The sequence below is a fragment of the Pantherophis guttatus genome, chromosome 3 (assembly GCF_059756535.1).
Source record: "Pantherophis guttatus breed Tessera chromosome 3, ASM5975653v1, whole genome shotgun sequence".
In the NCBI taxonomy this organism is placed as follows: domain Eukaryota; kingdom Metazoa; phylum Chordata; class Lepidosauria; order Squamata; family Colubridae; genus Pantherophis; species Pantherophis guttatus.
In genome coordinates this window covers 79797939-79820834 of record NC_142065.1, presented here as the reverse complement: position 1 = coordinate 79820834, position 22896 = coordinate 79797939, and the positions used below count along the sequence as shown (strand labels likewise).

Below are 22896 nucleotides of genomic sequence, written 5' to 3'. Positions count from 1 at the left end.
TTAACATTAACAGAATCTTGCAAGTCTCAGAATATTCCCCTTCACCTTGGTGGCACGGTGGTTAGAAAGCAGTATTGCAGGCTAATTCTGTCGACTGTGTCAATTGTCAGTAGTTCGGCAGTTCAGATCTCACCGGCTCAAGGTTGACTCAGCCTTCCATCCTTCCAAGGCCAGTAAAATGAGGATCCAGATGGTAGGGAGCAAAAATGCTGAGAGGGCGGTAAAACACTGTGAAGCCGTATATAAGTCTAAGTGCTATTGTTATTGCTTTACTTCCCAGAAAATTAGGAGGGTGTCTTCTGAAATGCTCCCAATACTATACCTTTTGCATAGCAGTTGTCTACTCTGAAGCTCTTCCTCCTGTCTCCCAAGGTAATTTCCATCAACCATTACAGCAGTGGCTCCCAATCTTTTGAGCACCAGGGACCGGTTCTGTAGAGAGCATTTTTTCCGTGGACCGGAGGGGGTATGGTTTCGCATGCTGCCTGTATCTTATGGATAGGGCTTCGCTTGTTTGTGTGGCTTGGTTTCTGGTATACTGCAGACTGGTGTCGGTTCATGAACCGGGGGTTGGGGACCCCTGAATTACAGCATTTGACATACAGTTGTTGTTTATATGTATCTGCTTATGTACGTATGAATAGTTACTTATCTCTTCATGCTTTTACGTATCAATCTACCACATTTCCTCCAGAAAGGGCAGGGTCCAGCCAAAAAATTAGTTGAATTAACCTATGAATTAAGGAAGGAAAGCTGGATGAAAACGAGCAAATTGTTTCTCCAAAGCAACAATTAAAATTTAAGGTTGTTATTTCTCATGTGACCCAATTAAAGCAGCAATAAATTTCAAGTTAGAAATCCTGACTGGTGGTTACAGTGAACTAGTAAGGCCCTATCAAAGTTTTCTTATATCATGATAATTAGCGGACAGATTGTTTAATTGAGGAATTGATTGAGATCTCTAGGCTGTCCTACTCCTAAAAAACTCAGTGGATAGCAAAAATAATTATTGTATTTTTCGGACTATAAGACACTCCAGACTATAAGACACACATTAGCTTTAGAGGAGGAAAACAAGAAAAAAAATCTGCTTCTGCCTCGGCCGCCCGTTCGCCACCACTGCTACCTGTTTGCCACGGCCCATTCACCGCCACAGCCCTGCACTTACGGAGAAAAATGCTAGCAAGACCTGAACTGGCTAGGAAAAGAGAATGAATGACTATAGATATGTGGAAGAGGATGATGCACTCTAAGTATATAAACCCATGTGCAAATTTTAGATTTTTACAAGAGACCAAAATTATCTAGAAAGGCAAGATGATTTAACACGTTCAGATTAAATTAATATGTTCGTGTTAACAAGATCAAGCTAGTTTTAGGCAAAATTACATGACTTCTTAGAAATAAAGTAGTAAAGCATCTGCATTTTGATGAAATGTAATCAATCAGTTTGTCTGTAATCTCACTCTTCCACAGCAAGGATTACAAATTGTTATGCTAAGTCACAATACTAAAGCAGCAGATCAAGGTACTTCTCTAGTCTTCATTAGCAGTGTCTCAAGAGAGAATGAAATGTGGCAGTTAATATATCCAAGCATAGTATTGTACCAACATGTCCTCACCATAATCTAGCATTAATAAATTACTCTGCAATCTTCTTAAAAGTTATCTGATTATTCTTCTCATTATCAATGCCAAATGCTATGGTTTTTCAAATGAAAAGTAGAAACACACTAGTCCCATTTTGCAATTTGTATCATTTTTTTAAAACATCTTTTGTTTAACTTTTAAAGTAGTAATATATTTTTTTCCTTTTCCAAGATAGTTGGGAGGCCTCTTTTACCATAAATCTTAATGCAGTCCTAGAAATATTATGACAGGCTTTTTAGAGTATCAATAATGTTGTGGTAATATGCTTGCTATTTTCCTTGGGAGAGATTCCATTACCTTAAAGTACATTGTGAACTAGTCACAATAATGCTTTCCTTTGGGAGCCACAGTGAATTAAAGTTTGGGTTTTAGCATTGATGTTACCAGCTCAGCATATTTCTGCTGCCAGAAATATTAAAGAGTTGTAGCAATGTTTATCAGTTGCTTCCTACTTTGCAATTCTATACCGCAAAGCCACAGACATGCAGGGAATCCTTACTAAAGGCATTATGGAAGAAATGCATATGAAGCATTTAATAGTCAGCAGGGGCTGATCTTCTAGATTTTAGATGGGCTGTTATTTGATGGATCATACTTATTACTACAAGGTTGTCTTTTTTAAGACAACCAATCAGTTATCTATGGTCAAGGGAGTAATAGGTTTCGGTTGCTTTGAGGAATCCGAGATAGAGAGAAATGTGCTGAATTTTAGTGTTTGATCTTATTGTTCAGTCATCTAATTTGAGAACATTGACCGGCATTCTAGAAATGCTCACACTGTTGTGGAAAAAAACAAATAAGTTCTATAAAGAAATATCAACGTTTAAAAGTCCATATTATCTTTACTTGCTTGATTCAATTCTTTCCAAAGATAAAGCAATTTTATGGCAGTTTTGAAAATTTGGATAAGATGCCGAAAGGATTCTCAAATAAAAAGAAATTTGAAATACAAACATTAATTATTTAATTTATGTATTTATGTATAATTCAATTCATGACATTATATAGTTTACTATATTTTTAAAAATATTTCATGGCTTACTTTTATTATAAAGGTAGTACAAATTTCCACCCTGTCCATAGATTGGTTCTTTTTATCTGTTTCAATATTAATTTTAACATTAATTTTAATAACTTTAGTTACCTTAAGCCAGGCATGTCCAATCCGCAGCCCACAGGCCACATGGCCTTGAACAGCTAGTAATACAGTCCTACAAGAACATAACTTTTAACATATACATTAACTATATTATATATTTTTATGCAGCCCAAGACAATTCTTCTTCACTTAATATGGCCTGGGCAAGTCAAAGGGTTGGATACCCATGCTTGAAACTCAATTAAATGAATAATTGTAATTAATATTTATAATTTAATTTCAGTAATTATATTCAATATGACAGAAGCAGCTAATGAAAGTGGCATTTCTAAACAATGTGCTGTATTATAAAAACATAAGTTAATGCACTTAAACTATGTGCAAATGTGATGTAGCAGTAAAGGTGTTGGAGTAGGACTGTGGAGATTTCATCTGAGGTCCACTTTTGGCACAAAAAACTCATAAGTGATTTTGGGTCAATCACTCTCTTTTGGCCCAAACATTTCATTAGGTGGTTGTGTAGGGAAAGCCTAGATGAGGGAATGCAATGTACATTTCTATGATCTCATAGAAGACAGATTGAATATACAACTACACAATAACACAAATTAACATTTAATGAAATGCCATAAACTGAATGCAGTTTAGAATTTCAGATTACTTTGGCGCTAGATATGGATTATATGTTTTATTTCTATCTAGCTCACTGTGCAGCAGTCTCCTGATTTGACCAGAGTGGGGAAGGGCAGGGAGGTTCTAGCATGGTACTGAAGAAAGCAAAGACCACAGTTTTGGGGGGCATATAAACATACAGAAAACTGTCTATCAAATTTTCTGACATCATGCACCACTATAAATAAAATGTTTAGAAAATACAATGGCCACTCAATTAAATAAACCCTCTTCTCATGTTTTTATATTTAAAAGCATGGGAGATTCCTTGCTCAGTGATTATGTTGTATTTGTTTTATGGCTTCCCATCGCCTCCATTTTTAAAGGTCCTTTTAAATTAAATTTTTTTGCTGAACCGAATGCAGATGTCCCGAAATATGCTGGGGTGGAGACGCCACTCAGAGTTGTCTACTGTCATCCTGCTCAGGAAATCTGCCTGAACATTTGAGTTGCCGACTATGTGTTCTGCTTTGAGAGAAGCCAGGTTGGCCTCCGACCACCTGCCTAGCCATAGGGCTTCTGTCATGAGTGCCTGGGATCGCATTCTGCCCTGGCATTTGACGTGTGCCTTTGCGGCAACGTTGTCCATCAGAATGAGGACATGTCTCTCCTGAACAGAGCTTTGAAAGTGTCTTAGGGCCAGATGGATCGCCCATAACTCTAGCCAGTTTATGTTGTTGACGAGGTCGTGAGGGGACCAGCGACCCTGGGCTACTTGTGAATTCAGATGGGCTCCCCAGCCATACAGAATGGCGTCGGATGTCAAAAGGGTCCGTCGGGGCTCCTGTATCAGAGAGCCTTTGTCGAGAGCCCATGACCCCCACCAGTGGAGGGACCTCCTGATAGGGAGGGGAACCCTGACCTTTGTCGGGGAGTTGGTTAATTCCCTCCATTGATGTGGCAATAGAAACCATTGAAGGCTTCGAGCGTGTAGCCGAGCCCATGGCACAATGTGCATGCAAGAGACCATCTTGCCTAGCAGTTCGGAGAGGCTGGCCAGCGTGATCGTGGGGTGTAGTTGAATCTGGGACACCAAGGTTCGTATGCTGTCCGTCCTCTCTTGCGACAGGAAGACCTGACCCAGAGAGAAGTCTATGATGGCTCCGAGGTGGACTACCCTGGTGCTCAGGGAGAGGTAACTTTTTGGATAATTCACTAGGAACCCATGGTTTTGTAGAGTCTGAATTGTTAAGGTGATGTCCCTCTCTGCTTGAGGAAGGGTGGGAGTCTGAATCAAGATGTCGTCTAAATAGGCTTGCAGCCTCACCCGGGATAGGCGCAGGTGGGCTGCAAGGGCCGCCAGAACTTTCATGAAGCAGTGCAGGGCCGACGCCAGGCCGAACGGCAAGGCTCTGTACTATAGGTGGCGACCCGCATAATAAAACCTGAGAAATCTCCAATAAACAGGAAAGATCCGACTGTGTAGATATGCTTCCAAAAGATCGATGGAGGCCATGTAGTCCCTGGGGCAGATTCCGCAGAGTATTGACTGGAGGGAACACATCTTGAACCTCCAGTATACTAAAAATGAATTGAGGACTTTGAGATCCAAGATGGCTCTCCAGCCCCCCAAGCGCTTTGGCACGACAAATAGAATTGAGTAAACTCCCTGTCCCCACTGCTGTGGCGGAACCGGCTCTATGGCCTTGATGTCTAGGAGGTGCTGGATCGCACACTCTATGAGGTCCCACCGTACTAAATTGCTGGAGACAGGGCATCGTATGAGGGCTGGAGAGAAACTCCAGTGACAGGCCTTGTCTGATTGTCATAAAGACCCAGTTGTCCCCTGTGGTGAGAGCCCATTGGTCCATGAACAGGCTCAACCGCCTCCTATGGGAGGACCTTGGGGCAAGTCATTTCTGTCTGTGGAACTGGCAGCCACCAGACCCGCGAAAGAGATGTCTTTGGACTCCAAAATTTCGTGAGCGGTCACGAAAGGGATGTTTGTCTGATTGACGGGTAGTCCCTTGCATGTAAGGACGCTGTTGAGAAGACCCCTCCTACAGGTTAAAACGAAAGGCTGTCTGCCAATCTAGGGGCCAAAGGCATTACCTTTCGTTTATCTCAATTCTCTACAAGCAGAGGATCCAAGTATGCCCCAAAGAGTTTAGTGCCAGAATAAGGGGAAGAGGCCAACCGCCATTTTGACTTGAACTCAGCAGGCCACTGTCGAAGCCATAATAGCCTCCTGGAGATAACGTTGGAGGCAAGAGCCCTGGACGAATACTTAGCGGCGTTTAGTGTGACATCCGCTGAAAATTGATTAGCCACAATGATTTTATTGAGGTCCTGATGGAGACGGACCTCATTGGGGGGCAATCTAGATTGCAATTGTTGTAGCCAGATAAGGGAAGACCTATTGAAAAAGGAGGCTGCCGTTGCGGCCTGAATGGCCCAGGCAGCGGCCTGGTGGGTCTTTCTATTGGCCAATTCTAACTTTTTCTCCTCTGGCCATAGGCCTTCAGAGGGGTGCCCGGCCAAATAGGAAGAAGGGGAAGTCAGCACCGCTACTGGTCTGTCAATAGAGGGTACCTGTAATAGTTGCAGCAGGTGAGGAGCCATGTTGTAATGCCTCCTGTCCATGTTGGTAGGTGTAGGAAGCACTGCTGGGCTGGGCCATTGGTTGCGGACAACATCAGTGAAGAGCTTGGGAGCTGGAATGAAGAGCTGTTGGGCCACTGGTTCAGAAAACAAGCTGTGGCCCTGGTCCTGAGTGGACTGGCGATCAGTGGAAGTGCCCTCCTTCTGAAGTCCGGCGGTGACCTTTGCCTTGAAGAGTAAAGATTTGAAGAGACCTGGGGGAAAGAGACCAGTGAAAGCAGGGACATCTGGTAGTACCCCCTCACCATCCAAAACATTTTGTTCTTTTTGAGCCTCCTCTCCCAAATACAGGTCCTTGCTGCCCCCCGAATGGGAAGGCAATTGGTCCGGAGGCTTGGTGAGACTTGCGGGTGGGGACGTGAGAGCATGGCGAGAAAGGGAGGGAGACTCAACTGAGGCTGCCCTCTTATGCTGTATGACCTCCACATCTCCCCTGGATATGGCCTGAGAAATTAAAATTTGAAGACGTTCAGGCAAGTTTGAGACAACCGGAATTGGGACTTCAGCTGGATGTCTAGGCCAGGGATCCTGTGGTGGAATGCGACATGCAAAAGGATTCCCTCCTCTGGCCTGTCCAGCTCCTGCTGTCCCCTGTGCCAATGAAACAGTCTCAGGCGACTATGCCCTAGATGGGGTGGTTGCCTGCTCCCGATGCAGGGATCTTGAGATCAAGTGATCACTGGAAAGTGACTGGGTCTCAGTTTGTCCCATTGATGCCTGCTTGTCAGCAGAGGCAGGCCTGGAGACTGTGGAGGACAGTTGCCTCTCCTTGGAGATATGGTGGGACTTGGAAGAAGCCTTCCTACCCCCTGAAGAACGGTCCTCCCTGGCCCTGTGCTCCTCCCTAGGCTTGGATTTTTCAGCCATGTCCAGTAGGAAATTAAGTCAGCTGGGACAGTGGCGGCTGTGCTTGTTCCCAGGACTTAGCCAGCACACAGAAGCCGCTCTGGCTTAGCAAGGGGCAGCGTGCCTGGGTGAACCCAGGAATTGCCAGCGCCCACGGCAAGAGAAACCATCGTCATGATCCGCAGAGCCTATACAAAGCTCCAAGGTTGGAACGAGCGTATCGCTCCAAGCCCATGCTACTATGCCGTTGCAACTATTAGGCAGTCAAATGCCAGAAGGGTTGCTGCAATAATTGCGCGATCAATAGAAAGCGGCCCGACTATCCTGCACTTCGATCCGCTCCCCGCCGCTCCACAAGGCTGCCAATCACTGCAAAATTCAAGTCAAAATGGCCGCCGGGCCTCAGCGACGACCGAAATCGAGCGGCCCGGAGTTTAAAGCAACATCACACCGCGGCAACAAACAAGCGGTTGGAGATCGAAGTGGCTGCTCCGCCGCAGTCAGCAGATAAGTGGTGCGAAGGTCAAAGCGCCCCCCCCCCCACTGCCAGTAATCAGGAGAATTAATCTCCGGCCCCGCGGCGAACTAACAGCCAAAGCCGTGGGCGGAGGCCCAAGCCAGCTCAGAAGGTGACGGCTGACAGTCACACTAAACTTGTCCGCACAATCAGGGGCAAGAATAAATAAAAATAAAACAAGGAAGCCTGATCCAATGACCAGTTGAAAGGTCCAGAAGTGGAATAAACAGAGCAACTGCAAATGGGTGTCTCTATCAGAAGACTGAGTCGAGAACTGGGCCCCAACGATCACAGAGAGGGGCATGGCCCAAAATGTTACGACTCAGTCTCTGGGCAGATTGCACTGTATCAACCCACTTCTGGACCATTCCGCAGTCCATTAGGAGAAGAGGCTGTATCCAATTCCACCATGCAAATTACTGATGGTGCTTTAGGAAACACATGCTATATAGCCTGGCGAATACATTTTATTAAACCAAAACCAAACAAAACACATACCACAACATGTCACAGAAATAAATTACCACATTTTGAGACTATGCAAGTTTTGTTACAAAATTCAAATGGTAAATTCTTTTCCATACCAAGCCAATTTAATTTGTTTCATTTTGGGTGTTTTTATTAAAGATAATAAATTATTTCCATGATCCCTTGGGACACTGATTTATGCAAGAATGCATAATGACCTCCCATGAATTTGATTAGCAATATGAGTACTTATAATGAATTAAATATACAAAAATGTATTCACTCACATGTTTAGGTACAAAGGAGAAATATGCTTGCTTTCTGTGACACATAATCAGATTTTGCTTCTCAGTAGAATTAAATCACAGGATACCACAATTTGATAAGTCATATAATTTCTCCACTAATTTCTAGCACTTCAAAAAACAGCTGTATAATAAAAACATTAACATGTAATTGCTCTTCCAAATGTTCTTCACACTATCTCACTATGATCAAACCCAAGGTGATTAAAAAACAGCCTTCTTACCTAAATCAAAAGCAAAGGGATCCACTTTAAAATAATTTGCCTCCACCTACATTATTTAGAAGCATAGCTAAAAATCTCTAAGACTAGAACAGTTAAATTTTTAAACGGAAACATGTTTATCAGAGCTCTTCTCTATATTCAGAAAGAGGTGGAGCCTATTCAACATTCTAGGTTGATTCTGGAAAAGAATTCCTTCTTCATCTTCAAAATATTTCCTCGCACATACTTCAATGTAGTTTCAGGGCAATGAATGGTGGCTTCCTTTATCATTTTCCATATTTTCAGTATTGTCATGAATCACTGTCTTAAACACAAGAGTGGGACACTTGGGTATGCAAGCTCTAACATACAAATCAGGGCTGATAATCACAGGTTGCATTTTTTAAAGGTTCTGGAGTGATCAGTATTGATAAGGTTACAATTTATCTTAAAGGATTTCAAGGCCTCCACAATCCAACCTGACCCATCCTGGTCAATTTTACCCCTTTCTCCAATTTATGCTATAGGCTTTCCTTCACTGCAGAAAACGTGCAGAATTGGGTAGGAAGAAGTGGTTCCAAACTGAATACCCAATCTGCCTCTATTACATGAAAGAACTAAAAGGAAAGGAAGGCCTTAAGTATGCCTCAGGAACAAATGGAATGGGTTTGTTGATGGTGAAGTTCTGACCGAAATCTGGAGCCATTGTTTGTGCTATTAGAGCTAGAGTGATAAATATCTCTGTGAAAATTTATCCATGTAAGGGGCAAGCAACTATTTCCCAAGGCTTCCAAATGTGATTAGCATATCTAGATCCTCACCAGAGCCCACATTCTGAAAAATTTCAGGCCGATAGGAAGCAATCATTTTTAGATTGTCAGAAATTCTAAATTAAAAAAAATCTCTTGTATTTGGAGTTATATAATTAAATTGAGCCAAAATTCTGAGATTTAATAAACTAGCATTTGGGGAAGGAAAGGATTTAATTAAAGCTCTCTATTAAGAAGAGAGCTTTCTTGCAGTTCTACTTTAAAAAGAAAAGAAACACAGTCTATGGAGATTCTCAATCATCCAGGTCATGGTTGTCCCAAAGGTGCTTTTCAAAAGGCAACTGGATTTTCTTAGTTTTTTTCCTTGAAAACATTTCACTGCTCGTCCAAGAAGCTTTGTCATATCTGAAAAAGATTCATGGATGAGAAGCAAAAGATTTTCAAAGAAAATAACCTTTTGAAAAACACCTTTGAGACAAAAGAAATACAGGTTAATAGGTACAAAAACCTCTGTAGTCTCTTTTTTTTTTAAATCAGTTCTGTTGAGCTTAGAAAGGTAATATAGTCTGATTTTGTTGAATAACAATAGACTATCCATTGTCCAGGTTATTCGTCTTCTGAGACAAAACTGCAAAATGACTTAATGAAGCCCTTGATTGCTCTAGGAGCCAAACATACATACTTTCAAGTCATAGTTGGGGTTAGCGTGGGGTGGCTTTTCTCTTTCCTGTCAAGTCACTATTAGGCCCTTTCTGCCTGTTCCTCTAATTCAAATATTGAAAACCATCCCAGGTTTCTGCTAATTCAACTCCGAAAGATCCTTCCAACAAGATACTTCCACATCAAATAAACTCCCCACAATCCTCCTCTATTCCTTTGCAGCCTGGTCCTCTTTTTCTTCCTCAACAGAAAAGATTCAATAAAACACCCACACTCACAAAGATTACTCCTGCATTAACAACTGATACAAGTTCCCAATAAAACAGACTGCTAGTATTAAGAGTATGAGAAGCTAGGAAGAAAAAAGGTGCTGTCAGATAATCCAGAAGCACTGAGCTCCTCCCATAGAATAGTTTCTCACTAAGCAGCCTCTTCACACTGTTTCACATTGTACAGGCAGTCCCTGAGTTACAACAGTTCATTTAATAACCATTCAAAGTTCTGAAAAAAATGATTTATGACCGTTTTTCACACAACGGTTGCAGTATCAAAATTCAGACACTTGGCGACTGACTTCTTTTTATGACGTTTACAGTGTCCCAGGGCCATGTGATCACCTTTTGCAACCCTCTGACAAGCTAAGTCAATGGGGAAGCCAGATTCATTTAATAATCATGTTACTACCTTAACTGCAGTGATTCACTTAACAATCATGGCAAGAAAGGTTGTAGAATGGGGCAAAACTCATTTAACAAATGTTTTGCTTAGCAACAAAAATTTTGGCCTCAATTGTGGTTGTAAGTCAAGTCAAGGGCTACCCATAATTGATAAATGCAGTCAGCCCAACTTCTCTTCACGGTATCGTACAAGCAACAGCTCTTCAGAAGAGTTATTTGACTGTTTTGCCTACTCATTAAAGGAAGAGCAGGACTGGAAGGAACGGAATAACAGAGTTGGAAGGGACCTTGGAGATCTTCTAGTTCAACACCAGGCTCAGGCAGTAAACCCTATACCATTTCAGACAAATGGTTGTCCAATCTCTTCTTAAAAACTTCCAGTACTGAAGCATTCACAACTTCTGGAGGCAAGTTGCTCTACTGTTTAATTGTTCTTGCTGTCAGGAAATTTCTTCTTAGTTCTAGATTTCTCTCCTTGATTAGTTTCTATCCATTATTTCTTATCCTGCCTTCAGGTGCTTTGGAGAATAGGTTGACTCCCTCTTCTTTGTGGAAACCCCTGAGATATTGGAACACTGCAGTGGTGGGTTGCTCCCGGTTCAGTCCAGTTCTTGCGAACCGGTAGTAATGGCGGTGGGAGGCTCCCCCCACCTGCCCCGATGTCATCACTGATGATCTGTGCATGAGCAGAAGTGTGCGTGCTCCCATTGTGAACCGGTAGTAAAGGTAAGTGGAACCCACCCCGGAACACTGCAATCATGTCACCCATAGTCCTTCTTTTCATTAAACTAGAAGGCTAAGATTACAGTAATCAAATCAAGAATGAACTGGATAGAAGAAAGGATACTCATAGCAGATCTGCCACTCAACTGAAGTAGGATGATTGCAAGCCAGACTATGTTATCCACAGTTTTATTTTCCATGCTCAAATATATAATTCTTCTGTTGGCATTACAGCAGGGGTGTCAAACTTGATTTCATTGAGGGCTGCATCAGGGTTGTGTTTGACCTCAAGGAGGCCGGAGATGGCGTGGCCAGCTCGATGTCACTTGTGTTGGAGTGCCTGTCATGGCCTGTGCACTCTACCAGCAAAAGCGGGCTCCTGAGCTCTGTTTTTGGCTGTGACAGCCTCCTGCAACCCTCTATCAGCGAAAACAGAGCTCAGGAGGGCCACCCACAGGTCAGTCCTTCGCTGCTTTCAGGGCAGCCCTGCGGGCCAGACCTACTTAGTGGCGATAAAGGCGGCGAAGTGTAATTACTTTTCCGCTCTTATCGCGTCGGCAGAAAATCGCCCAGCTGTCTTGTTTAGGGTGACCCGCTCCCTTCTCCATCTGGGAGCGCGGGAAGACCCCTTGCAAGGTCGTGCTGAGGATTTTGCGCATTATCTGCATGATAAAGTCGCTCAAATTCGGGAAGGCTTGGACTCTGACTGGGTAGGTACAGGCGGGTTGTCCGAGGTGTGTGTTGAGACGGTTATCTGGGATGAGTTTGACCCTGTGACTCCCGAGGACGTGGACAGGATGCTGGAGAGGTTGAACGCAACCACATGTTTATTGGACCCGTGTCCCTCCTGGTTGGTGCTGGCTACCCGGGAGGTTACACGAGGCTGGCTCCAGAGGATTATAAATGCTTCCTTGAGTGAGGGGTTCTTGCCTCCCGCCTTGAAAGAGGCGGTGGTGAGGCCCCTCCTCAAGAAGGCTTCCCTGGACCCAGCTGTTTTAGCAAACTATCGTCCAGTTTCCAACCTTCGCTTCTTGGCGAAGTTGAGAGTGTGGTTGCGCGACAGCTCCCGCAGTACCTGGATGAAACCGTCTATCTAGATCTGTTCCAGTCCGGCTTCAGGCCCGGGTACAGCACGGAAATGGCATTGGTCGCGTTGGTTGATGATCTCTGGAGGGCTCGGGACAGAGGTTGCTCCTCTGTTCTGGTCCTATTAGACCTCTCAGCGGCTTTTGATACCATCGACCATGGTATCATGCTGCGCCAGTTGGAGGGGTTGGGAGTGGGAGGCACTGTTTTACGGTGGTTCTCCTCCTATCTCTCCGACCGGTCGCAGTCTGTGTTGGCTGGAGGGCAGAGGTCGACCTCAAGGCACTTGGTTTGTGGGGTGCCACAAGGGTCGGTCCTCTCGCCTCTCCTGTTCAACATTTATGTGAAGCCACTGGGAGAGATCATCCGTGGTTTTGGGGTGCAGTGCCATCTGTACTCTGATGACACCCAGCTGTACATCTCCACCCCAGACCACCCCAACGATGCCCTTGAAGTGATGTCCCGGTGCCTGGAGGCCGTGCGGGTCTGGATGGGGAGGAACAGGCTCCGACTCAATCCCTCCAAGACTGAGTGGCTGTGGCTGCCTGCGTCCCGATATAGTCAGCTGGTGCCATCGCTGACTATTGGGGGCGAGACATTGGCCCCCACGGAGAGGACGCGTAACTTGGGTGTCCTCCTGGACGCACGGCTGTCTTTAGAAGAGCATATGACGGCCGTGGCCAGGGGGGCTTTCTATCAGGTTCGCCTGATACGCCAGTTGCGCCCCTTTCTGGATCGGGACTCCCTATGCACGGTCACTCATGCCCTCGTCACTTCCCGCCTTGACTACTGCAACGCTCTCTACATGGGGCTCCCCTTGAGGAGCACTCGGAGGCTCCAACTGGTGCAGAATGCGGCCGCGCGGGTACTTATGGGGGCGACATGGCGCTCCCACGTGACACCTCTCCTGTGCGAGCTGCATTGGCTTCCAGTGGTCTTCCGAGTGCGCTTCAAGGTGTTGGTTCTCATCTTCAAAGCGCTCCATGGCTTAGGACCCGGTTACTTACGAGACCACCTTCTGCCTCCGATAACCTCCCACCGACCAACACGCTCCCACAGAGAGGGCCTCCTCAGGGTGCTGTCTGTCAGGCAATGTCGGCTGGCGACCCCCCGGGGAAGAGCCTTCTCTGTGGGGGCACCCGTCCTCTGGAATGAGCTACCCCCAGGGATACGACGAATCCCGGACCTCCGGACCTTCCGCCGGGCCCTGAAGACTTTTTTATTTCAGCAAAATAAGCTGGGTTAAAAAAAAATTTAATTGGGGAATTTTATGGGTAAGGGGTTTTAAATTGGAGAAGCCAAAGATAATTTAATTTCGTTTTAATGTATTTTAATATTTGTATTGTGTGTTTTTAATTCTGGCTGTTCACCACCCCGAGTCCTTCGGGAGAGGGGGCGGTATAAAAATTTAATAAATAAATAAATAAATAAATAAATAAATAAATAAATAAATAAGCAAGCACCCTGCGGGCCAGATCGGGCCCCCAGGGCCTTGTGTTTTGATAACCCTGCACTACAGTTAAAACAATACTTTCATGACAGAACACTTTGGACAGGCAATAAAATTAAGAGTCCAATGTGAGAGTATGTCTTTTAAAAATAGCAAGTGGAGTATCTTCATAACTTGCAGGCTCTGTGGATGAGTCCTTAAATTTCCCACCAAGATTATTTGGCTCTTAACATTTTGTTTTCTATTTCATATTGCAAACCATCAACATTTTTTTTTTAAAAAACTGCAGCAATGAAACACATAAGTTGCCACATCTGCAGACTCCACAAAACAGTTCCTTTGAACAAATTAGACAATGCTATGCTAGTAGAATTATACCTTAAATACTGATATCTATCCTGTAAAACAATGACTTATTTTTTAAAAAAATTATAGACAGTGTATAGATTTCAGCTTGCCGCCATTATTGACATTAACAGAAGTTCTAAGATAAAATTTAATATTAATCTTAGTCTACACAAGTGAAGTATTTTGAAGATAAGTTCAATAATAAATTGAATTTAATAACAGCATATTCAAACTACAATCCAATAGCTGAACCATGGAGAATTGCTTTCTAAAATGTTCTCTGTCATTTCTAAACTGGCTTGAGGGTCAGTTATTCAAGCAGTTTCCATTTGAAATAATATAATGATACTAAGTGCAGAAGAAAATCAGTGTTTTTTAAAAGCAATGTCCATTAGGCCATCTTTAAAATTGCTATTTCTATTAATGAACGATTGAGTACATCTGTCATCCAGGAATATACAGCAGTATTTTACAAGCCAATGGGTTTTATATATAGTCACTCCTAATAACTACTTTGAAAGTACATTATGTGGTATGCCAGTCTAAGTCAATATGTTCATTGTAAAGGTTAGCCATCAAGCAATAAAATAAAGATTGTTAGGCAGAATTTTTATTTTCTAATGCACTATAAAGAGTTCCTTATACTGAGTTCCTAAATTCCTTCAAAATGGAAGATGCTTTTAAAAACAATTATACTATAGAATTAAAATAAGGTCATTTTAACCTCATTTAAGGAAATAAACCAACAAATTCTCTTCGACTTAAACTAAGAAACCAAAAACATTTGTAAGATTGTATAAACAGCTTGACACCAATAAATTTACAAATGCCAAATCTCTTCCCAACTATTCAGATACTCTATTATATAAGAAATTATTTATAATCTTTTGTACTTCCCGCACTAGAACCTGCACCATAGCCAACTGTTACAGTAAATTTAAACTAAAAATGCTGAATAATGGAATTGAAGTAATGGAGACGCTTTATTTTAAAAAATCAATTTGACATTATTTCCAGTTTTAAACTGATTTCCAGATGGCCCACTTTTAAGCACTGACAAATAGCTTCTCAATAAAACAGCCATTAATCTAAAATGTGAAACAGATTTTTTTAGACTCAGTCCTCTGAAATTCTAAAAACTACATAAATTACATTAAGTGCAGAACATCATACTTACCTGAATCCTATTTACTAAATTACATCAAGAGACAAAATATAATCATAGTGAATTGATTATAAATTATGAAATCATTATGTTGCATTTCCCTCTTGATGTAATTTTGTAAATGTGACTTTATGTAAATATGATAGTATCTTCCACAGGTAAATGCAATTTACATTTAATTTTCTTTGCCCTTAGAAGAAAACCCAGAAATAGTACATCTTTCATTTTGTAAGCAAAGCAGAAACTTTTTATAAGCGTAAAAAAAAAACCCAGAATCATAGCATCAAAAGGGACCTTGGAGGTCTTCTAATTCAATCCTAATTCACAGTGCAGGAAGCCTCATAACCATTCAGACAAATGAGAATCCAGTCTAGTAATGGAGGAGCCACAACTTCACAAGGCAGGCTTTTCCACTGTTTAACACTTCCCACAATTAGAAAATTCTTCATTTCAAGTTTGGAACTCCCTCTATAAAACATCTACCCACTGGGTATTTGAATTACTTTCAGGTGATGGAGATCCACACACCCTGCCCTGTAACATTTCTTCCCATATTGGTAGAGTGCTATCAAGTTTTTCTTTTCTTAGTAATGGTGTCTCTTCCCCTCCAGGTTTAACTTAAAACTAGACAATTTGTGCCCTTTGGGCTCATTGTTTCCGAGATATTTCTTTACCAGGTTCCCCAATGCCTTGAACAATGATAGGGCTTCTAATGTGCTGTCTTTACTGGAAAAGTCAGGACACAGAGATGCTTGAAAATAGTTCATGTTGAACTGTATAACACAGTCAAACATCAGCACAAGAAATGTTTTATGACACTCTGTATTATGTCATAAAATGTTTTATAAAATTTGCCAAATTTCAATCTCATGAGAGTCATGGGTCCAGATTTTGGATACATTCTGTAAGTTAGCCCATTACTAGGTACTTTGCTTCAAAAGATTTTGCCCTATGATGCACTGTTTTGCCCAGTTAAAAGTTATAGAATCCAGAGTTTTCAGTAGTATATAGATCAATACTAAATGCAAAGCTCTGGTTTGACCTTGAAATTAAACACATGTTCTGAAGTACTATATGGAAATACCACATATGGATGTATCCACTATATACGTGATGGCGAACCTATGGCATGCGTGCCCAAGGTGGCACACAGAGACATCTTTCCGGGCTGTGTGAAACCATCTCTTTCCAACTCACCTACAGCTGCACATGCACGTGCGCCCCAGCTGGTGTTCAGGCTTTGGTGGCATGCACGCAATTCAGGTGACTCAGCTGGTCTTTGGAGTTCTCCTGGGTATGCAAGTGCATTTGCGCATGCGCACAAGAGTACTTGCCGTCAGCACATGCATGCATAGGTGGCATTCACGCGCGTGCATTGCGCACATGAAAACAGCACACACGTGCAGATGGTGCAATTGCACACACAGCGCAACGGGAGAGCTGCGTGAAAGCCATGCACATGCGAGATGCTATGGTTGCATGCGCAGCGCATGGGGGAGAAGCTGCATGTTAATATGGATAGCAGACGCGGGCGAAGCATGCAAAGCACGCAAAGCGCGTATCTATTTGGCACTCGGTGAGTAAAAGGTTCACCACCGCTGCATTATATGGAGTACCACATATGCTAACAGTATTAAGATGCATATTTAAATAATCTCATACTAAGGTTTCAAAGTATTCATTTAGCTATATTTATTTTATTTTAATAATCAGTACTTGAACAGTAGGGAAACAAACTGAATCCACAGTAGATATATTTATACAGTAATTCTATCCTTTTGGAGGTACTTCTAGGACAATTAGCTATATTAAAAGTGCAATTATTTGGCAAATGATATAAAAGAATAGTAAAAAGGAAAACATATATAAAACACTTCCCTGTCCCAAATCGTCTATTATGATTGAAGGATAAGAAGTAGTGAATAGATGTATGACATGTACCCATTACATTATTCTCTTTCAGGGTGAAAACAATTTGAATTTGGTGTACTGGTTAAGGTGCTGCCCCAGAAAGCAGGAGACTGAGTTCTAGTCCTGCCTTAGGCACAAAACTTGGTGACTTTGGGCCAGTCACTCTCTCTCAACCCAGCCCAATTCACAGGGCTGTTGTGAGGAAAATAGGTAGGGGAAGAATATTATGTATGTTCATCACTTTGAATCATCTATAAAGTAATAAAGGTGGGATAAAAATTTAATAAATAAATAATACAAACTAAAGAAAAAGGAAGATAATGGGCAAAAGAAATAATTTTAAAAGAAATCAAAGAAAATCTAAATTTAGTTTACAATACTAGCCCATCTAATTTACACTAAGTCCATATCTCACCTCTTTGTGCCCATTATCCATTATGTGTCTTGTCTGATACTTTTAAGCCTCTTATCAGCTCATCCAAACACAAATTCTTGGTCCTACTCTGTCTCAAACGATCTCAACATACTTTATTTTACAGTTTTAGAACTGTCTGTGTAAGTCATTTCTAATATTATTCACAGAAATATTTATGCATTGTTTTTCAATCTGTAAGCTGCCGAAGTGGAAGAGTACTATAAAACAGAATATGAATAAATCAGAGACAATAAATCCACAAGAGGCTTTAGGAAACGTGATATGTTTCCAAACATTTAAAAGCTCATTAAAATAAAAACACCTATACAAGCAATAAAAAATGTGATTAGCCCCAAACTGGGATATTGCCAATGAAAAGGTTATGTATTATCTCAGTTAATCATTGTTGCTTTCCTTGACAATAAAAAGCACACACACACAAAATCTCTATTTTAGCTAGCCTTAACCCAAACCATCTACAGTTTCATCTTTTATTGGACTTGAAATCAAATTGGAAAAAATAATACCAATACAATATGGCTTCAACAGCTACAGAAAACATTCTAACTATTGCTTTTTCTTTTCTTTTCTTTTCTTTTTTCTTTTTGCATTGGCTGTAGTTTTCAAACTATTCAAGAGCATGTCATGTAGAAATTACTACAATAATCCCCTCTAGAGGCAAGTAAGCTTATAACTAAGCATATGCACTTTTTCCAGGTAAATATTCCACATGCAGTTTATTTCTAATGTAAAAATGTACAATTGACTATTGAAATTTTCTAATGAACATTATATCTTCATTTTATATACAAATTACTATATTTATTTAAAAACTTGATGACCTTTAATTTAAGATGAAAGCATAAATATTTTTGAAGCCTCAATGTCACCAGCAGTTTGGAAAGAGAGGATCTCACCGCTGCTGTTCAGGTCAGAACTTTCAACCATTTTGAACTGGACTACACTGCTTGCCATCTATAGTGTATAGCATGAATATCTAGAATTAGGCAGAAAAAGAGAAGGCCCTATTAGTAATATTTATTCATTTATTTATTGTATTTATTTATTAATCAAATTTCTATGGCCACCCATCTCATGAAAAGTGACTGGACAACTCACAGCAACTAGATAAAAAAATACATATATAAACAATCATTATAAAATCAGTATTAAAAGTTAAATATATACGAATGCCAGGCAGAGAAATGATGGTATCCACCTCAGTGATAGAGCTATCTACCCATATCTCTATTCTCTGGGAGTTCTGGGCCTGGTAACATAGCCAGGATAACTTCTGGAATATCAGGAGGGATACAGATAATCTAATTGGGGAGAGGGGGATAGATCTATGGTGGACGCCATAGCAGAGAAGTCCTTGTTCCCAGGACCTGCCGGGTGTAAATCCCTAGCAGATGAAATCTGAAGGATGCCCTCTCAGCCAGCTCTAATGGGATGGACAGATAAAATTGGAAAGAGGCACTCCCTCAGATAACCTGGTCCCATGCCATGAATGGTTTTATAAGTTAAAAGCAGCCCCTTGAATTAAGAGATGGAAGCAAACTGGCAACCAGCACAACTCATGGAGCAGAGGTGTAACATGATCTGTTCTAGGAGAACACATAATAAATAACCTGCACCACTGTATTCTGCACAAACTGATATTCTTCAAGGGCAGCTCCATGTGACCATGATCAGAGCCTGCCAGTGCAAAAACGGACGTTGTCTTACCTGAAGGTCACTTCTATGTGTGCTGCTGGAGAATCCAAAGCGCGGGTTATTCAATGTCTATTAGCCAGAGACTGAGTGTTTCTTTAAATTTCTTCAGTCACACCTCCCTCGCTCAGCTGAGCCTCAGTTTTGTTCACGAAGGTGCAGATCATGGAGAACGTGCAGAAAAAGGCCATTCGGAAGGAAGGAGCAGACGCCTGACAGGGCGGGTTGGATTCTCCAGCAGCGCGTATAGAAGGGACGTTCAGGTAAGACAACGTCCGTTCTCCAGCGCGCTGCTTGGAGAATCCAAAGCGTGGGATATACCCAAGAAAGTTCTAAGAAGGGAGGGAGGCAGGCTGCTCCTGGGTGGCCAAAGCAGAGTGTACCAATTGCAGTACACGCTGTCCAAAGGACGCCTCAGCTGAGGCAAAAGAGTCAACCTTATAATGGTGGATAAAAGGTGTCAAGGAAGTCCAGGTGGCTGCCCTGCAAATGTTAGTGACAGAAGCCTGGGTGGCCCATGCCACCGTGGTAGAAGCACTCCTCATGGAGTGGGGCAAAATCCATCCTGGTAACTGTTTGTTCCGAAGTGCATATGCCTTGGAAATGCATGCCTTCAGCCATGTCCGATGGTAGAAGAAGATACCTTCCATCCCAGTGATGCCGGAAGAAAGGAAACAAACAAGGACTCTGATTTATGGAAATGTGCAGTCCTTTTAATGTACCTGCGGAGGGCCCTCCTAACGTCCAAGATATGCCAGTGGCCCTCCAGTTGATGCCTTGGGTTCAGGCAGAAATCCGGGAGAACCAGTTCCTGGGCACGATGGTAGAAGGTATTGACCTTGGGCAGAAAGGAGGGGTCCATCCGCAGGACAACTCTGTTTGAATGGAAGATACAGAGATTGTCTCTGACAGACACAGCAGCAATCTCAGACACATGTCGTGCAGAGGTTATTATCACCAAGAAGGCGACTTCGAGAGTCAGAAGGCGCAAGCTGATGGCTCCCAATGGTTCAAAGGGAGGAAACATGAGGGCATGAAGGACCAGGGAAAGGTCCCATGTTGGGTAGCGATGGACAGCCGGGGGATGGAGGTTGGCTGCCCCTTTTAGGAAACCTCGAATCTTCAAGTCATGGGAGAGGGGACGATCATCGTCATCCGACAGGACACTGTTCAAGGCCGCAACCTACCTGCAGAGCGTGTTTGGGGCAAGACCATTGTCCAAACTGTCTTAAAGGAATTCGAGCACCTCAGACACAGAGGCCGAAGTAGGGTCTATGTGTGCTCTAGAACACCAGAAACAGAAAGACCTCCAGGTGGCGTTATAGATCCAGTTCGTAGAGGCGCACCTGAAAGCTTGAATCGTGGCTATCACCTGCCCTGAGAAATTGTCCTTTCTCAGGAGGATCCTCTCAAGTGCCAGAAGGTCAACTGGAGCCACTGAGGCTCTGAATGCAGTATGCCCCCCTAGCTGAGAGAGATCCTGTTCCAGGGAATCCTTCAGGGACGGGCAACAGACAGGCTCAAAAGATCCGCATACCAAGGTCGCTGTGGCCAATGGGCGGCAACTAGCAGGATGTCTGCCCTCTCCGCTAAGATCTTGCGAATCAGTCTCAGGATGAACAGAAGAGGCGGGAAGGCATAGAGTAGCCCCAAAGGCCAGGGGCTGCCGAGAGCGTTGACCCCTTCTGCGTCTGGGCATGAGAACCGGGAAAAGAAATGAGGCAGCTGAGTGTTGTTCAGGTGCAGAAAAAAGTCAAGAATCGGATGTCCAAAGCAGTGAGACAGTTCGTGGAAGACGGCAGGATGGAGACGCCATTCCGAGTGATCTATTTGGGTTCTGCTCAACCAATCAGCCCGGACATTGATTGCCCCGGAGATGCGTTGTGCCGTGAGAGAGATGACATGTCTCTCCACCCAGGTTAGTAGCCTCGATGACTCGTCCATGAGTGGTTTGGACTGAATGCCCCCTTCGCAGTTCACATGTGCTTTCATGGTCACGTTGTCGGTCAGGACTAGCACATGGTGGCCTGCCACGGCAGACTGGAAGTGGCGCAGGGCAAGGTGGACTGCCCGCAGCTCCAGCCAGTTGATATCGTTCTGGCGATCCAACCTTGAGCAACATGGGAGAGATGATGAGCACCCCAACCCAACAAACTTGCATCTGTTGTAACGGTGAAATGTTGTGGTTCTTGGAAATTGCATCCCTTCCTTAAGGCCGCCGAGGTCCACCAGCGGAATGACAGGCAGACCGCTGCCGGAAGCTATACCTGGGCCCTGGAGTTGCTATGACAGGACTCTGGTATGGGAGCAGGTACCATTGCAATGGTCGGGCATGAAATCGAGCCCATGGAACTATTGAGATGCACGAGATCCTGAGCAACCAAGACAGGAGGAGCAGAAGGACCGACCTGAGGGAAAGAATTTGAGATATCAAGGTCTTTATGCTGAGACACTGATCCGGAGACAGGAAAACCTGACCCTTCCCAGAGTCTATCACAGCTCCCAAATGGAGAATCCGAGTAGTGGGTCGCAGATGGCTTTTTTCCAGGTTCAGAGAAAACCCGTGCTGTTGAAGGCTTTGACACACTATCGCCAGGTCCCGCATAGCCTGTGTCTGTGAGGACGACAGAATTAGAAAATTGAAAATGCCGATTGGCATACGTGAAATGCAGGAACCTTCAATGGGATGACCGAATTGGGACATGAAGATAGGCCTCCTTGAGATACTGAAGTCATCAAGTCCGCCTCCCGTATGCAACCCAAGATTGACTTGAGGGATTGCATTTTGAATTTGTGGTATACAATAAACTTGTTTAATTCTTTGAGATCCAAGATCCCTCTCCAGCCTCCGGAACTTTTGGGAACAAGGAAAAAGATTGAATAGAAACCGGTCCCACAGTGTTCTGTGGGAACTGGCTCTATAACGCAAATTTCTAGGAGCTGCTGTATCTCCACATCCATCAATCGTCTTTTGTTCGGGTTGGACGACACTGGGCATTGGAAAAGCAGTTGGGGGGGGTTGGAGTGGAATTCTAAGGTGAGGTCCAGCTACACTGTTTGGAGAACCCAGGCGTCCATCGTTGACAATTCCCATTGGGTGCTGAAATGATGGAGACAGCCACCAATGGGAGTCACTTGCTTTGCCGGAAGGGCCGATTGCCTATCCCTCTAAACGGCCGCTTGGCCGGAGGTTGGCGTCTGCCATGATCTATAAAGGCGGACCTATCAGAGGAGCGGTTGAAGCCCTGGGAGTAAGGCCTGTTAGAGTAGGACCCACTGGGTCCGATCTCAGTCGGAAAGGGCTGCCGTTGAGCATACGGAGAATGCCTGTGATTGGCTCGCCTGTAGGAGGAAGGCATAACCTTGCATTTATCTTTGTCCTCAACTAAGATTGGGTCCAAAGCTTCCCCAAAAAGGCGGGATCCCTTGTACAGCGCCGACACAAGCTTCCACTTAGATTTCATAACCGCTCTCCAATGCCATAACTGCGGTCAGACCACAGGCCCATTTAGTTCAGCATTCTTTGTCTGTAGCATGTGATTAGAGGCATTCAATAAACTCACCAACATGAACTGGAAAGTAACTTTTTCTCTTTCATAATTGAATACCAATAATCA

The 22896-nt window shown here is 43.3% G+C and overlaps 1 protein-coding gene across 10 annotated transcripts in view; it reads right to left on the bottom strand.

Moving 5' to 3' along the window:
• HS2ST1 (heparan sulfate 2-O-sulfotransferase 1) overlaps window positions 1-22896 on the bottom strand; it is a 104765-nt gene that overhangs the window by 58637 nt on the left and 23232 nt on the right. For 2 of the 10 annotated variants that reach the window (XM_087889900.1, XM_087889899.1), the window contains one exon: window positions 18409-18563. The exons of 6 other annotated variants lie outside the window; for them this stretch is intronic. Coding sequence is in view for 2 of the 4 variants with exons in the window: in XM_087889895.1 (XP_087746021.1) it covers window positions 323-383 (61 nt within the window). In the remaining 2 variants the exon portion in view is untranslated. Of the gene's footprint in view, window positions 1-322; window positions 733-18408; window positions 18564-22896 lie in introns of those variants that run through there. 2 more of the 10 variants (XM_087889895.1, XM_087889896.1) reach the window with 1 other exon arrangement.